Source organism: Cryptotermes secundus, unplaced genomic scaffold (genome assembly GCF_002891405.2).
Source record: "Cryptotermes secundus unplaced genomic scaffold, Csec_1.0 scaffold2516, whole genome shotgun sequence".
NCBI classification, from domain to species: domain Eukaryota; kingdom Metazoa; phylum Arthropoda; class Insecta; order Blattodea; family Kalotermitidae; genus Cryptotermes; species Cryptotermes secundus.
Genome location: NW_019721805.1, coordinates 2,115 through 20,406, shown reverse-complemented (window position 1 = coordinate 20,406; position 18,292 = coordinate 2,115). Strand labels below are relative to the sequence as shown.

The 18,292-nt window shown below is 42.2% G+C and overlaps 1 protein-coding gene across 1 annotated transcript; it reads left to right on the top strand.

The window, feature by feature from the left end:
* The first annotated feature begins 555 nt into the window (after nucleotides 1-555).
* On the top strand, nucleotides 556-10,461 carry LOC111861239. Its single transcript, XM_023845646.2, has 3 exons — nucleotides 556-634; nucleotides 7,927-9,180; nucleotides 9,751-10,461. The coding sequence occupies exons 1-3, from the start codon at nucleotides 561-563 to the stop codon at nucleotides 9,923-9,925; spliced, it is 1,503 nt and encodes a 500-aa protein (XP_023701414.2). The 5' UTR covers nucleotides 556-560; the 3' UTR covers nucleotides 9,926-10,461.
* Nucleotides 10,462-18,292: the final 7,831 nt, after the last annotated feature.

Here is an 18,292-nt window from a genome sequence, read left to right as displayed (position 1 = left end):
CCGCGCATGGCGTGTAACTTATCGTGCAGAGTTCGCTTAAATATCATCTCAAAATTCGTGACTACCTCACAGAAAACATTTTGTGTCCCCATTTCGAAGGCCAACAGGAAAATGCTCTTTACGGAGATGATTGATATGTGCTATTTTAAGAACCATATGAAACACGCAAATACAATGTGTGGGCATAATGCAGAGCTTGTGGAATAGGCGGTAAATATAGTTACCACCGTGACCCTCCCTCCCGAACACGCCCATCACCCTCTTCCCCCCCCCCCTCGCAATCCCGCACCGGTCATCCAATTCTGCTCCGCTCGTTACACCTGTGAAATAATGACTTCCCCCTCCGCGCGCATCGCAACAATGACACTGCAGTACCCCACTCCACCCCCCTCTCAGCGGACTGTATTTTGACACGTTTTTACCCTTTCTTACTTGGCATTCAGTAAGAAACTCCACCTCAAGTACCTCCCCTTTGCGAATTTATCGTGCCAGTATTTAAAGTTCAAACCAGGTCCCAGTTCGGGCCAAAAGTCGCTCTGTTTTTGGGCAGTGTGGAGTGGATGTGTTTGCCCGTTCGTGTGTTTGGCACCGTGGCAGAACCAGGGAAAGAAAATATCGTATTTTGCAGATCCATGTAAGTTATTCACATGCGTTCACACTATCCCAACGCGAATGTAAAACTACGTAAGTTATTAACATCGAGTAATAATGAATGCAGTTGATGGGTTGGGAAATGGAATGGCTACAGGTTTAAAATACGGAGTAATACAACGATCGGTCTCGGTGACGTCCGCGCCTCGAAGAGGAGAGGAATTGCGATGTTGCTATTATTGTGGGCATGCAGATCTACGTACCAAGACAGAAATCACTCTTCTCATTCCAACCATATTCTGCAGGCATCTCTATATGCACTTGATGGCAGGTTAACCTGCCGTCAGTGAGACGTTAAGATTTACAGCGTGTTTCGGCCCTTGGGGCGTCATCGCCTTTGACTTTTGTGCTCCTTTCCCTGCATTCGCCAGTGTTTACATCTGGGTGTATTTTGTGTCGGCCATTTGTATATCAGTGCAATGTCCCTGTGCTCGTTACAGTTGTAATGTTAAGATACTGAAATATCAAAAGCATCAAAATGCCGAATATGGAAATGATATCTCGTATTAGTTAAGACGTCCCAGTTATTGTTGATGAATCTAAGGATGTGTAGCGCTGTTGGAATTGTCGTTATGAGTATTTTGGGGCTTCCTTTTCCGATGCGATGTTATATCGGCCAGTGCAAGGTGTTTTATCGTATCATATTTATTAAATGCTTCACTACCGCATGTGGACACACGGTTGGAAATTTGTAATGTATTTTATAGTTTAGGATTTGAGGTTCTTACAGCGGCGTTTGCGAAGAGTTTTGTTCTGGGATACAACGCCGCGTAGTCCGTTAAAATCAACCAACATTTCGGAGAAAAATGTCTCCTCCATCTTCAGGGTTGAAGTTTGTACATGCTTCTCGCTGGTTTCTTCACTTAGGTTGTTCCTCGAAGATGGATGTTATGTTCCTCCGAAACGTCCGTTTTTCAACGTTCTACACGGTGTTATATCGCAGAAGATAGATTCCGTTATTTTCTATTGTGTTCGATCTGTAGTACAGGCTAAGTTCTGGTACGCAACACAGATTTGCGCTTCGTGTTTATGCCGCTCTCACTACAAGCACGGACAGCAAACTAGCGCAGGACGCGGTATCCTGTTTTTGTGCCAAATCCAATTCCATTTTGGACGTTTCATGAAAAATCCTGCGAAACGAAACATCCACAACCCGAAAAGAACTCGAAGTTCTTGGTGTCCAGGGTCTTCAATTCAGAATTGTTTTTGGTTATGTATTCTAACAAACATTCCTTTGGACTGCTTCATTCTCAATTGTTTTCTTCTTTTCGAGTACGAAGTAGCGTCAATGATGCGTCTCCCGCGTCTGGACGCGAGTTCTGTCAGTAGTTTCCGCGTGTAATATGATGTTGCCTTCCGACTCCCACCTCCCAGAGTTCTTCACCAGAAAGTTCTGTTTACAGAGAGCGTCATCCCTGCTGGCCATGCTCGCGACGATTGGTGGTGATACAGATATGCTCACTGCGATTTTCCCATATTTTAGGGGCATGTAAGGAAAGCAGCATGAAGGGTCTCGAGTCCATTTGTGAGGTACTGATACTGACATTTTGGGATATTTATTTTCCGCCTCACACCAAGGAACATAGGAGATGGACACTGAGCCAGATGAATCCAGACCACGCTCTCCAACTTTATTTTTTCAAAATGTTTTGTAATACACATTTAATATTATTATATTTAAGCATCCTGTTGCACTCCATACGATAAATGATATAATGATACAAACTCCGTCCCAAGTGCAAACAATATATTATGTGTCCTTGATCTTGTTCACCTACGCTACATGTTTCGGCCTCAGACGGGCATCATCAGGTGTATAACACTCACGTAGTAAAGTACACGTAGTAAAGAATAGCAGCGGCACGCACACAGGAAGACTACACAGGATAACGCCTATACAGTGTGGAAACAAGAACTAGCCGCTGCAGCACTTTAGACATAGGGCGAGTAACCCTAACAATTTTAAATTTAAAATTTAGAGAAAAAAAAATTTAAAAGATTTTAAAATTAGAACTAAAGATTTTATAGTGCTACTACAGGAAAGTCAAAATTAACGTGTGTAAAATAATCTACAAACCAGACAGATATCAACGAAGTAGATGTTGATAATAACAAGGAAAGTGTTTTAAATGTTAAATTTTGGGCTGGGTGCAGTGTGACAGCAACGTGAGTGTTATACACCTGATGATGGCCGTCTGAGGCCGAAACATGTAGTGTAGGTGAACAAGATCAAGGACACATAATATATTGTTTGCACTTGGGACGGAATATCATTTAACATATTTGATATATGATAGATGCAAGCTTTCAGAATTTCCGGCTAAATTTTCTTTGCATTTCTTATCTCTTCAGTTTGCGTTACGTGTTCATTACATTTCGCCGCCCGTGATTGATCACGATAACCAGGTATGGACAGGAGTGCATATTATGAAGCTCCTCATTATGCAAAGCTGCAACGATTCGGCGACATAATCTTAATTGGCACGATGGAAACTAAAACCTTGTTTCGAAATATAGGCGTCATGACGTCAGGGCATGGGGTTTGCAGCCCCTGAAATGAGCCCAAAATAAGTAGGTGGGGTATAGAGGGAATCAGACTGTGTTTATACTTTGTCTTACTAAAGCCAGCCTTACAGCGAATTCTGTCTGACGTAGCAAAATTCTGGCATCTTCTGGTAAGAAAATGTACGTGTATGTTAGTGTTTAGTTCAGTGAACACTGAGCACACAAGAGGTTTGCATTTGGAATGAGCACTGACTCACGTCAGAGCTGTCTGTATTTTCCTTTTTCCCAAGAAAACGCGAAACAGCGCCCGCCCCTCTAAACACAAGAAATCCAGAGGAGTTCAGAAATGCATACAGAATATTGGTCGGGAAACGTGAAAGAAAGAGACCACGTGGGAGAGACGAAGTCTAAACGGGGTGTATTTTGGGAAGTAGTGTGTGTGAGATGGTGTGAAATGGATTAATGTGGCTCAGAATAGGGTCCTATGGCGTGTTCTGAACACGGTAATATACATTCGGGTTTTATTAAATGAGATTTTTTTGACCTGGTGAGCGACTGTCAGTTGATCAACAAATTGTTACATAAGCTGGAATGCGGCTGGCTCCTGGTGTCTCACATAGGAGCTCGGTGTCGAGTATATGGGCACACCCGGCAGTTGGACGCCGTTACTGACCCGCGCAATACTAGCCCATGAAGCAGCTGAGCATTTTCATTTTTGCTGCTTTTACATGACTTTAAAGAAAATAGACTTCAGAACTACCCAGCCTGTTTGTTTGGACATTTGCAACTATCCGCTTCTGAACAGGATTCAAACTACGACAGATTTCTATCAAACTCGGTAGAATTGACCTCTGAAGGCCGAAAATGGACATTTTGCTTCTGGCAGATGCTGGTCAACTCTGTGCTGGCGTGTAAGTTTCGTTTGCAGCAGTTCGTTTCAAGTTTCAGATCAAGGATGGGAGCTTCACACAGTGGAAGGTCACATGAGTCAATACGAGCGACTGGCGCTTTATGGGCACGGGAAGTGAGACGCCAGTATGTTTGGCTCGGACGCCCGCTCGGACGCATCCCTGCCACTTTGTTCCTTCGTCCATTGTGCTTGTGCAACAAGAACAACGGACTCTGCAGTCCTCGGAGAACCTGACAGGATTCGTGTTCTGGTCTGCAACCCAGCTCACTGTTTCAAATCAATGGACCAAGTTGTGTGACGCCAAGCACTTAGTCACAGATCATATCTGTGAGGTAATGGCGGAAATAAATCGTGTTCTGCGACATTAGAGCGCCATTTGACAGCATGTGAGCACAGCACAGTGGTCCTCTGACGTAGAAGTGGCGCGGTATCTTTACCAGTTGGACTTGGCGCTGTATTTCGGCGCAAGTTCACCGATATCTCGCTTGCCTCGTGTTGATTGATTAATTGTATGGTTTACTCTTCAGCCATGAAGATGGGGACATTACGTCCCTCGTACTTCTGCCAGGCTACACGGCGTCAAATACCAGAAGATTATATTCTTCTGAGTTAATCTTACGTATATAAGATTTTGGGTTCGTTCATTCTGAGGATGGTGGATAACACTGGGAATTCCTGGGTGTGTGGACTGTGTCCATCGTCAGGTATTCTAGAAACTAGAGAACGTAACGTGTCTGCTTCCGTCCTCAGGTGAGGGGGTCCCTTACAAAGAGCTAACTTCAATCACAGGAGAACACGTCAGCATAACCACAGCTATCTGAATACCTGAGACCAGGCTTTGTCGAAGGGAGATAACAGGGCAATATGCAATAAAAATTGGATAAAGCATGCACAGACCTGAAACTAGAATTGCCACCTTCCTTTCTATCTTACTTTTGGTTCTGTGCACGCTTTATCACAATTTTTATTGCATATTTTCCTGTTATCTCCCTTCGAGAAAATCTGGTCTTAGGCATTACATAGCTGTGGGTGTGTTGAGAGTTCAAGGAGTCCTGCCGACTTTTTATGGGTTAAGAAACTTAAGAAGCGGCCAATGTCCACAAGGGCTGTAGAGCCAGAAATAGATAGTTATGTTGATATGGGTCTCCCCCGGTCTACTTTCCGAAAACCCAGTAATGCTATGTAGGTAACTGGAGACCGGAACTTCGGCATAAACATTACCAAATGTGACAAGTGAGGATCTGCCATAAGCGCTCGGCCCAACCCATTACCTTGCTTATTTATGATTTATTTAAGGACACCTTTATTAACAGCTGGGATTACGTAGTGGTGAACATTATGATGATTTTGTCCCTCGCTCCGAAGGCTTTGGTGAAATTATTCTCTAATGGAGAGTTCTAGGTTGTGGGATATAACGTCCTATAGTCCCTTGAAAGTCAGCCAACGTTTCGGACGGACATGTCGCCTTCATCTTCAGGGTTGAAGAGTAGGCCATGCAAGGAACCAGCATGAAGCAGGCAGCAAGTATGGCTTTGCAGAAGATGGGGCCACATATTCCTCCGAAACGTCGGTTGACTTTGAACAGACTGTACAGAACCTCAAATGTGTGGGTATGCTGGGAATACCGTTGCTGTTCACACCTGTCACCATTTTCAGTGTGTCATTAATCATCTGGTTCGCAATGATGTGTTAAGTTTGCTGTGTGCTACAGTCACGTGGTACCCGGACATGCTCTGTGCGCCTTGGAAACACTCGCCCGATGTTTCGTTTGGGCGCTGATCGTGAGGTTAGAACCAGATTTGGATGTGATTTCCATAAACCAGCGACGCGCGCATCCACAACATGTACATGTGAATGTTGCTGACCCGGTTTTTCGGGCTGAGAGTCAGAATTCGGAAGAACAATAAAATGACCTACGTATATTCATAATTTTGCGCCCAATCTACCCAGTATTACCATCCTCTGCCCATCTCCTAGTTTTCGTTTGTATCTGTCTTGCTTCCATTTCGTGGGTCGAAATCGCCATTTTGATTGAAACTGGCCATTTGCATAAGCATGAATCCCAGAGGGAAAGAGGCCCCGTCAGAACTTTGTTATTACGACAAATGTGAGGCACGACAACGCGCACGTGCCTCCAGTGCACAGCTAAGCATGACAAGCAATACTGTACAGTACCTGTTATTGGTTCGCCGATGCACTCATTCACGGTCTGAGAGCTCCCCCAGATATCTCATGAACTTTGCCCTGAATGATAGACTATATAACTCAGAATGTTACGAATTCTGATCGCTGTTGCGACTTATTGTGATCAAATTGGAGAGCTCCAGCCATTTGGCTCTGTACTTTCTGACGTACCGATAACGTTCTCGTTGCTGTATCGGATCACGTGATCCCATTATTCTGACAACAGTGTATTGCTTGCACAGCGCTGAAAGATTAAAATATGACGCGGGACGGAAAGAAGTGAGGATAACAGAGGATCTAAAAAAGATAAGTAAAATATACAGTAACTCTTCCATATTCATTACATTAGTTAACTTTACTTTTGTCTTCTTATTGTTGTGGAGTTCGTAGGCCTATCACGGGAGAAGAAAAGGAATTTCTTCCGAAATTTAAGTCAAGCGACCGTTCCAGCGTTGCCATTTTGAAACCCAACTTGGCCCCACACGTATGCATTATCTCTTAAAACAATTACGGACATAACAATAAACCCGGCCAACTGAACTGCTTATTACGCAATTCTTGTGGAAGCCATTTGTCACTGTCTAGTCAGATGCATCCAGCAACCTCTTGCGAGGCATAATATTTGGTAGAGCTTGACAGAACGGCAACTGCTTACTGCCTTTAAATAGGAAGGCTACCGTGCTGCTGATGAACAGTGTATGGAAGTATGAATTGCGGTGATCAGCATGCTTCATTGGGATTTGACGAACTTTGCTTCTGTGTGAATGTGATTTTGGCTGATGAGGTGATCATAGCCATGCTTGGCATATTGCTAGTCTTGACTGGGCTGTTCGGCCATACTTCTTCATCTTGCCAGTCTGTGACCCTTTTTGTGAACTGGTTACCGTCACGTTCCCTAAGGTCAGATTCTATGCAGCACGGCAGTGCTTACGTGTCGTGTGTGAACACTTGATGTGCTGAATTCCGAGACTCCAGTCTGCGTGCTTGCTACTCCTGCAGCAGAAGTCACTTTACTTATGTTCCCTTTGAAAATGTATTTTTTATTATTTTACACAAACTTTGAAGATGTCTGTGAATTTGATCAGCATGCGTATTATTCATTCTCCCATAATTTTTCAAAATTCGTATTCTTCTGTCCGTAATTCCTCGCATAATTATTTGCAAAGAAATTAATACACGCACATAAATCCTTAAAGACTCGTACAGTCGACTCCCATTCGGAATGTACTCCTTTCCAATCCTCTCCGAAGCGGTCCGTGGTTTTCCTTAGTCCTCTAAATTACACTTTTGATCGGCAGCAGTTCTCACGCTATGTCAGGTATGGCTATTTTGGTTCCTGTTTGATGTTTCAAGTAGAATATAGTAACGTTTGATGATGGCATTACGATGTCCATCGCGATCTGATGATGACCCCCCCCCCCTCGCGCAACCACAGTCATGGTTCCATCTCACCAGGTTGGTTATAGCTCCTCTTCTGAGTGAGGCACTATGCAGTGCGCCCTTATTTTGCTACAGCGAAACACCTTCCTTCCGGCAGTCAGCTTCATTCGGTTTTGGTTCGAGTATATGCTCCGTATGCAAGACAAGTGTCATTGATTGCTGAACTGTTCAGAGTCTCTGGGCTCTATGCTGCATGCACGTTATTTCAATCAGTGCTCACTTTCCTTTGCTTGCAGACATGTATGCATGAGATCGACCGTCGAGGTTAACATGGTGTACATATTCATTGTGTGCTTGTTATCGAGCGTGGCATGCATTGCGCCTGCCACGCCACCGCCACCTCAGACAACCGTACCAGATGCAGTTGTACACAATGAGACCCAGCGGCAGACCAGGAAATCTGCTCGCAGCTTCCAGGCATCGCTGCCCACTTCCACGTCAACATACTCGTACGAAGCAGCAGCAAAAAAGAAACAGAGTTACTCACCTCCAGATCAGCATCTCGGTAGCAGTCTCTATAGTGGTAACCACGCCTTTGTGTACAACACGTTCACTGACAAAGGGAAATATTCAATGTACTCTCCCCCGGCACATGCAACGACAGATATCGCCAACAAACAAGGAAAACTAAGCTCCAAGTACTCTTCTGTGACAGGTAGCTTGCCCTCAGCAGCGAAGATAGACAGACGCCAGGAGGATCGTGAAGGCATGATGCAGGATTACTTCACGCAAAACAGCGGCAGCCTTGCGCCCAATTCCAGGCATGGGTATGGGCATTATGACGACCACGGGGACTACGGTGGTCTCGGCGATGATGATGACTATGATGGTGGGAATCACTATTCACCGGAATTCTACTCTCATCACCATCACCATGGACATCATCACCATCATCCTATCCACCATTACCCCCCGCCTGCAATATACTATCCCGCCCATCACGAGAAGCACGAATACTCCAAGTTGGGCATACTGGCCGTTGTGAAGATTGTTTTAGCAAAGCTGAAGGCGCTGGGGCTAGTCAAAGTTATGCTTATACTGCTTGCAAAAATACCTCTGATCTTTCTTAAAATAGCTCTAAAATTCTTCTTCCTTTTCAAAGCTGTAAAATTATTTAAACTTTTGACATTTTCGGCGCTGTTTCCGTTAATTCTGATACCCTTAATTCCTCTTCTGTTATTGCCTTTATTGCTTCTTCCTTTGGCACCACTGTTGCTCATTCCTCTGTTGCTTCCGCTCCTTATCCCCCTGATCCTTCTGTTACCAGTCCCTGTGATGAACGGAGGAACCACGACCGGCAAAACGGCGTCATCAAGACGCAGAAGAGATGCGAATCCTGCAACCGGACGAGTGTGGAGGCAACTGGACGCAAGTCACGACTTTCTGGCTCTTACCCAGCGAGTGCTTGAATCTCAGCAATGCTTGGAGAGGCTGGCTTGCAAGATGGCCGCCAAACACGATTCTAGTACATATACCAATGTCGTTTTATGGTAAGTGACACGAATGTGTTCTTTGCCGTGAATCTATTAAATGTCTCTTGCATAGCATGATCCTCTCACAAGAAGCCCGAGACTTCCAGCAATTAACTAACTATTTAAAAGACTTAAAAATTAACGAGACAAATTTTTCTATACAAAACAGGGGTAAAAAGTAAAAGTAAAATTGTCCCGGTCCTTAAGTAATTAAGCACTACGCCATGAAGGCGTATTGGGGAGTAGATGTATAGATCCACGTTTTTCTTCACCTTGGAACTAGTGGGAGGTGAGTGGTCAGCTTCATGCCCCGGCCACTTTACCCCTGGGGAAAGAGTCCCCCGTACCCATTGGATTGGAGGCTGGGGGGGGGGGCATAGCCCATCTGGATGATGTGAAGAAGAGAAAATTCTTGACCCTACCTGGACTCGAACTGTGACCCCTTGGTTGCCCAGCCGATAGCAAGTCGCTATGCCGATACACAGGTATCATTCGAAATCTGTAGTGAATTTTCAGGACCTCTACCATAAGAATTCACCAACTGTTGCAGTGAAGGGTAGTTGATGTAATCCATGTTATGTATTCTAGGTTACTTGAGAAGTTCCGTGCTCTGGCGCCATCGAGGATACGTGATAGGCTGGGGTCATACATTGAAGCCTACAAGTGGGGTGCAAAGAGGCCTAAATCATGCCTCGAGAAGTTCACGTGTGACAAACCTAAGTTCATGATGGCACAGGCTGACACATACTATAATTTGCTGTGACGTGGGAACCTGTGTTTCACACAAGAACTAGCATACTCTGTGGTAAAGATGTTCGGCCTAGTTGCTCAGTCTAAATTAAAATTGGGTCAGAAGTGCAGAACCAAAAATGACAGCTTGTGGTCACATCTGCTACAAGCTCTGTGCTGTACTTGCAGTGGCTGTTGAAGGCATTTTGGTGCCAGTTAAAGGAACTGCAGGAGCTCAGGGAAAAGCCAAGTAAGACTAGTATAAAGTATTATTCTGATATGAGATTATTGTAAGATGACTTTGTGATCATGGTGACAAATCCAACGGCCTTCATATATCATTTTCAGATCTACCAAAGACAGTGACCCTGATCAGCAGGACTCACATCCTAAAATTTAGTGGTTGCAGTAACTTATTTTGTTTAATACTCCTTTCAGTTCCTTTTTATTTCACGAGAAAAATTACAAGAGTGTTTATGCATAGAGACTTTGATGTTCTAATAAGTGTAGGCTCTAACCAAATTCAGAAGAAAGGTGAGGTTTGGAAGGACTGTAACTCCCTTTCTACGGAAACCATTTACTTACTTACTACATTTCAATGAAAGTAATTATCACTGAACTTGCGTAATGTCTCTCACCTTGTTTTTATTTTGAAATTGGTTTGTATTTCACTGTATTTCGCCTGTTAAGTATTTCGTAGATTAGTCCACGTTTCTGGTACACATATTCATTCCTCAGTAATTATTTGACTTTATTTGTCTTAAACTGTCAACATTTGTGTTCCTGCCTTTAAACTTTCTACAGACATTGATTTTAATAAGTTTAGTAATGTCAGTCATACGTTACGTGTCTAGGGGCTTGAAGTGCATTTAATAAATTTACTTTTTGCAGTAGCTTTTGGTTCAGACTGTGAGTAAATTAAGGTGTAAAACACAATTTATGGTTGTCTTATATATTATTTATGTAATTTATTTGTCATCAAGTCTCAGTAAATTTTACTCTCATGGGTATATTGGAAATGTGAATACAGTTTATATCTTTCTTCTCTTATCAAACAGAATTAATTTATTTAGCTTTTGTATTCCCCATATCACACTCACATCTGGTCATGTATATAATTTGAAACTATTCATTTTGGCCGTAAGATGTGTGTTATATATTGGTATGTGGCACAATGCAGAACAAGTTTCAGTGTGTTAACAGCCAATTTTGGAAGCTAGCAGGTATGACAGAAGTATGTGTTCTTCACACTGTAAATAAACATCAGTATTTTTCATGCTTCTAACATTCTTGGCAACTTAAATTATACGTTAAAGGGGTAATGTAGTGCTTACAAGAATGATTAATCTTCCAATTTATATACCTTTACCAAAATCACAACAAACAGAGAAGTTCATACTTAAAACATATTTTGAAGAAGTTTTATGAACATATAAATTAGTATTTTTCTTAAAGTGACCAGTCATGGCATAGGTTAAGTTCATATTGTTATTATATCAGTAATTTATAGTTATTATTTATTGTTAAATTTATTTATATATTGGTATTTTTTATATGAATCTATCACACAAATAAATATGTTTGACTAATGTCTTTTTTTGTTCTCTCATCTTTGTATCATTCAAAGTTTTCCTAGCAGAATACGGGCAAGTAATTTAGTCCTTCTTATTGAAACTTATAATTCTTGTGCAGACAGATAGGTCATGAAATGCTTAATTGTAATGGCATTCAAAATATATTCTGAATAATAAAAATAGTTCAAATTTGTTAGTCTATGCAGACACGATTAGTATACTCTGTTTTTATATAGTGGAGAACAGTAGTGTCAGGCAGCTACAAAAACACTTTACTTACATTATAATAACGCAGTGAGATCTCATCATCTCAGTGTTGGTGGTCATATCATGAAGCAGTTGTCAGTCAGCCTATTCAACCTCAACATGTACGTCTTTATATCTGAAGAATGAATGAAATTTATTTTTTCAAATTTGCTGGTAAATTTACAGTGTTGTATTCGAGGTTCTCACAGTGGTGACTGTGAAGCGTCACCCGACTTTTCACTTCCATCTTCAGGGTAGAAGAATAATCTAAGCAACTAATTAGCAAAAGGCAAACAGACCAAGTCTATTATACGTGGCAAAGAATTAGTAGATTGTGTAAGAATACTGACATTAGGGTCTGCAACATTTATAGGACTCCCTTTTTTACACGTGTTTAGAATATTTATCAAACTGCTCAAATACTGTATGGAAAAACATTTTTATTTATGAAATAAGTACAGTATGTGTGTACAAAGCAAACGACATTTTCAAAATACTTGTGTATCTGCTTCACTGGAGTGGCAGTTTCAGTTTTTAAGTATTTGTTTACTTTCAGACAATATACCTCAGGTCTCTTCTTCTGCCCCTGTCTTCTGCATTGCCTCTCTGTGTAATGCGCCAAGCGGCTCTCTGGCTGATGCTGAAACTCTTACTTGTTTCAGTATCACATATTAAGACATATTCCACAGTTTAATTGTAACAACCCTGAATTAAAACGCTTTTTTTTTTTTTTGGTATTAGACCTGTCCCAGAATTGTGACACCTGCAGGAACTTTTATCAGTTAAATTCAAAACGCACCTCGAACTCTGAAACTTATTGATCTTTAGGCCCAGCCTTCAACACTGTCTATTTCTGCAGTCATTACTGTGAATGCAGTGAATACTCTCTGCCTGCAGTGTTCATGTAAAAATTGTAATTATGAATATCTTGCTGTATTACTGCATTATTTGTGCAATATTTTAGACACAAAACTGGGAACTAAATCCTACCTCTATATCTGTATTATAGCCGTTTATCACATCTCTGCAATTATAATTAATGGAAAGTAAAACTAAACTGTACCTGCCACTTTTTCAATAAAGAAGTCCAAAACCCATTAACCAAGAAAGAAGAGATTTAATTGGTATTTTTTTAATTTTAATTGTCTGTTTAAATAAAAAGGGTGCCAGTGTTATTGCTGCAGAATTGTATGTTAAATCTAATTATTATTATTGATAATTTTTCTTGTCACTGATCAGAACATAAAAGTTTGATGTGTCAAGGTAAGTGCCTCATGAGAGCTTTGGGGCTTGCAGCAGGTATCCTGTCACATAGCACAACCATAACCTGATGCTCAATCCAGACCTTAGAAGAGCGCTGCTTCAGATGAACACACCGCCACCCTCTTCAGGGTCAGAAAGTAAGACCAGCAAGAAGCAGGACACTGAGGATTGTACCAGTCAATTATTTTTTTTTGTGTAAATTCCAGAAGTCAAATAAAGGAAACTTATTGTTTGTTGGCGGGATGGAGGTGGGGTTGGTTAGTTGCTGCGCCAAGTTCAGGGAGTGCATATTAATGCAGCAGGATTCAGATAATTAGAAGGCAGGAAATGCCAGATCTTACCAGTGAAGATATTTAAAGCTAGAAACAGAACTATTGAATTTCTTGACTTTAAGCCTTGGGGTTTCATTGGCTGAGCATGTAGATATAGTAATGCAATGTGTGACGGTCACAAAATATATGCCAGATGTTATTTTTTTCAGTGGAACTTTTCCACAACACTGATTTTGCGCCTGCTTTAGAAATTTGAAACATTTCTCTTGGACATAATTATTTTCCTGTTTTACTTTTCAGTATGTTGTAATGATTGTGCTGCCTGCTGAGTGTCTGGAGGGCAGATTGGACCCTTTTGACATATGTACTGAGAAGAGCTTGGTGACTTCCCTGTACTGCCACTGTTTCTTTCTGCTCTAGTTTTTTCTCTTACTAATGTGCTATGAATAAAGGGTGAAAAAAAAACTGCCTTAAGTCTGGGCACCGAGTGTTCTAGCTTATGCTTGTGTTTACTGCTGGACCTGCTGGTGGCCTGTAGTTAAAGTGTCTCCCAGAGGGCCTGGAGCAGCTCGAAACATGAAACTGCAGTAGCAGATACTAAATTTTTGTAAGAGCAGAAAAGTGGGGTGATATAAGTGTAAAGGCAATGAAGCTAACATAGTTACCATTTGAATTTCTGCGGCATGTCTCTCCCAGTTTCTGGCAACATGAACCTACATGCTTACAGTCTGAAATACCTCCTTTCCTTCCTGCCCACTTCTCCCATGTCTTGCATTTTTGTTCAGTATGTGGAATAGACATGAAAAACTGAGATGAACTTACATCATATGGCAGTTATGAAAGTAGTAGGCTTTTCAAGTGATTATCTTAGACAATAGGGTAATACATGTTGAAGTGATTACCTAATTTGTATTCAGTTATTAATGCATATGAGTTCTGTGACAGTAGCTACATGTTCAGGCATTGAAAATCCTCATGAGACTGAATGTACACTCATTCAAATGAAGCTTTATGCTGTTATGTTGTAAACATTGGTCAGTATATTTACAATTACATATAATATTTTTACTGGCCCATAGAATTGTGAAAATATTAGAAAATAACGACAATGTAGTATACATAGTTGAAAGATTTTTAATTTTGCATTAGTTACTATTATGGTATTTGATTCAAATGACCATGATTGGTTTGAGGCATATTTGCCTCTCTCGAGAGTGTAACAACTTAATCATTACAACAGTTTAATTTGGGCGTCCTGTGGGTACCATTTTACATATAGTGTTAAATATACATGTTTTGAGTCCTGACCGTCACAGGCTTCAATGGTTTTCCTTGGTACTCCAAGCAAATGACTGAAGGGTAACATGAAACAGGACAAGACCGCCTTTGAAATTTTGACACGTTTCTGTGACATTCAGAACAGGTTACGTTACCATGTTACTGCTTAAAGGGTTGATTAATGTAATTGTTGTCCCCCAACTACAGTATGACCACAGTCCTCGAGTACTTTCTGTATATTCAGGGTGTAAAAAAATATGTTACAACGCTCTGTGTGTAGGGTTCAATGTGATCATATTTGTTAATACTCCCATGTCCAGAAACTCTTTGTTTACGTGCTAGGGCCTGTGAAACATGAAGTAGGACTCCCTTACATCATACCTCTGTTGCTTACTGATGACATTTACCTAACATTTCTCCAAGAGACCTTACCGGAGCTGCTGGAAGTGGTGCCTTTGGAAGTCCATTGTGAAATATGGTTCCAGCATGATGACGCCCCAGCACACTGCTCTAATGTCGTCAGTAAATATGTGGATGAAACTTTTGGCAACGAATGGATTGGACGTGGAGGCCCAATAACCTGCCCCCTCGCTGCTCCTACTTGACTTCACTGGATTTCTTTCTCTGGGGGTACATGCGAAGCCTGGTGTATGGGACTCCAGTGGAGACAGAACATCATCTTGAGCCAAGAAATGCAGTAGCAGCTGGAACCATCCGAGAAATGCCAGGAATCTTTCAAAGAGTTCAGCATAACATAGCCAGGTGGTGGAGAACATGCAATGAAGTCGACAGCCGCCGTTTTGAGCATCTTCTACGATGTAAAACAATGATAACATCCCCTAAATCTTATGCATCCTCTCAGAAATTGTTGTGACCCTTAGTGCCAAAAGGAAGAGTTTCCAGGCATGGATATATAAACAGAATTTGGTCAGATTGAACCCATCTATCTACCACAGAACGTTGTAACATGTATTTATTTACATCCTGTATAGTTGTCATACAATAGGAATGATCTTATCACAATATAAATATACTCATAGATCCACTTGCATTTGTTGCTGTGCTGAGGAATTCTCACATTATATATACCTGAGTTCCCAGAATTGTTTCCAGTGGAAGTGGGGAGCCAGAAACTTTGCCTACAGATTTACTATTTAAGTAATTTGAGAATATTTTACACATCGTTCTAGGGTTGTGACTCCGTGTAGTAATACGAAGATGATGCAACTCTTAAAAATAATTTAATTTTTACTTTTAATATGTCTTTCTTTTTTTAAGTTCAGCTGTTATCGATTGTCGTCATGAAGGAACAGACCGGGTGGGTGAATATACGAAGTCATTGAGCCGTGTACATTTTTACTACTCGAGACAGAAACTCCGGTCTGGGAGGCCAGCAAAATTCGGAAGAATATTGCATGAATAATAAAGCAACTGACGTAATATTGTTCGAACAAATGCGTGTATTGTAGAGTCGTATAGTTTTGTCGTTAGTCGCCAGGCACTGTGACGCTAGTGCAGTTCTTATTGCGATTAAGATGTTTCCCAACAATGGCAAACGCCTTTAAATTTCTTTGTGTTCTTTCGTCTCTCGGTCATGTCATCAGACAGAATTGTTTGGCGTTTTAATTACATTTGGTATGTATACCCCTTACAAGAATTTCTTTCTTCCATTTTATGGATTAGGCGATGTGGCCTTTTCCAGTTCGCAAATAATTTCTGAAACCGTAGCGCTTGTAAAGTTGACAGGACTCCTTGAGGAGTCTTACACAGGCCAACTCGAACACGAGACACGCGAACATTCTTTCATAAAACTTCTACAAGTGTGAACAGACGGCACTGTTCACTTTTCATATTTCGATCCGGAGTAACTGTAACCGGATTAGCGAACGCTTCCTCTACCTCTTTGTGAGAGTTTCCTTTTGTGGGTTCTTTTACGACGCTGTCAGTAGCTAAGAGTCCGTAGCGTAGAATGGTAGGGTAGCCGAATGATGAATTGGAAAGGATCTGGAAGGCCGCGGCCTCTGCCTGAAGGAACTGAGGATAGCTGATGTCCTGATCGAGATTCGAACCGAGGACCTCCCGCTACGACGGCCCGCTTTCTGTGCAATGTTGACAGAGACCGCAGAGGAGAATGTGACTTAACGAATGAATGAACTTAGTTCCTCTGATAAACATTGTTAATCCTTTGGTGATATCGTTCTGTTTGTATCGCGCTGTCTTTCTCGCAGAACTTCACAATTAAAAACACGGCCACTGTTTCTCCTTCCTCCGCAAACAGCCCATGTGTGAACCTGTCTGTGCATTTGGTCATGTCCCAGGACTGTGTGTTATCACCTCAGCACTGCCATTCAGCGCGATCGGTATGAAGCGCTGACGTCTGTAAGACTCCTCACTTTTCTGTTACGAAATTCATACTTGGGCACCATTTCTTGGTTATTTAACAACGTTAAATCGGCTACAGATGTCAGGACTGTTTAAAATCCCGGAAGGCGTATTAACCGTGGCCGTTCTATATGCTTGTATATTCACGTTGCTCTAAGTGTGTGGGTTCGAAGACCGCTCGAGGCACGTTCTCTATGTTTCTGTTATAATGGGACTAGGCGGTTCGCAGGGATTTGGCCAATGGGTTAAACGGAATATAAATCTTTCTACCGCTCCTAGAGAAGCCGGGATAGTGCAGTCGGTACAGCGACCGGCTACGGGCTGGACGACTGAGGGGTAGGAGTTCGAGTTCGAGTTCCGATAGGATCAAGAATGTTCTCTTCTCCATGTCGTCCAGACTGGTTCTGGGTCATCTTATCCGGGGGCACTTTCCCCGGGGGCTAAAGCGCCCGGGGCGTGAAGCTGGCCAATCACCTTCAACTAGTGCCGAGTTCAAGAACACGTGGATCTCTACATGCACTCCCCATACGTCTTCATGTATTAGTGCTTAATTAGATAAGCACAGGGACAACTTGCCTTTTCTACCGCTCCTAGGGTTAAGAGACATACCGAGAGACAAATGGACTCCGCTTGGAGTGCGCGTACGAAGACCAGTGGAATAGCCCATAGTCTCCGAGCTTGCACTTTCATTCCGTATGATACCGATCGGTTGTTTCATACGCCTTACATCCGACAGAGCGGGGTAATATTTTTTACTTTTATTTTCAGTGACAAACTGGGGCTTTAAAGCGATTTTCATCAGTCAAACTGCAAGGCAAAATAATTTTTCCGGCAGGAAGAGGCCAGCCAGTATAGCAGCAATCAGTATACGTGTTCGGAGCTCGGTACAGAAGGACCCGGTTCTGCAGGCCCAGACACAACACCCTGTTTGCAGTTAAAGCAAGGCACTGAAATCTGGAGCCGGGATAGCTCAGTATAGTAACTCGTAACGGGCTGGAGGACCGGTGTTCGTATCCTGGCACAGGAATGAACACTTTCTCATTGCCATAGCGTCCAAATCGGCCCTCNTTTGCCTAGAGGGCCTAAGGGAAACCACGTAAAACCTCAGTCACGATAGCCGGTGTCTCGTCCGATATTCGAGCCCAGTACCTCCGAATAATCTAAAGCTTTACCTCTAGTCCAGTAGTTCCCAAACCTTTCAACATAACGCCCCGTCTTGGTTGCTACCAAAGCCTCATGCTTCCCTCCTCCAACCCTTTGCACCCCAAACCGTGTTATTGTTTACGTGCAAATGACCCGCAAACAGTACCGTGCCCAAACTGTTCGTAAAACAATTCATATTTTCAGAACGAAAATGCTTCAGCGTGCTCCGTATAGGCGACGAAT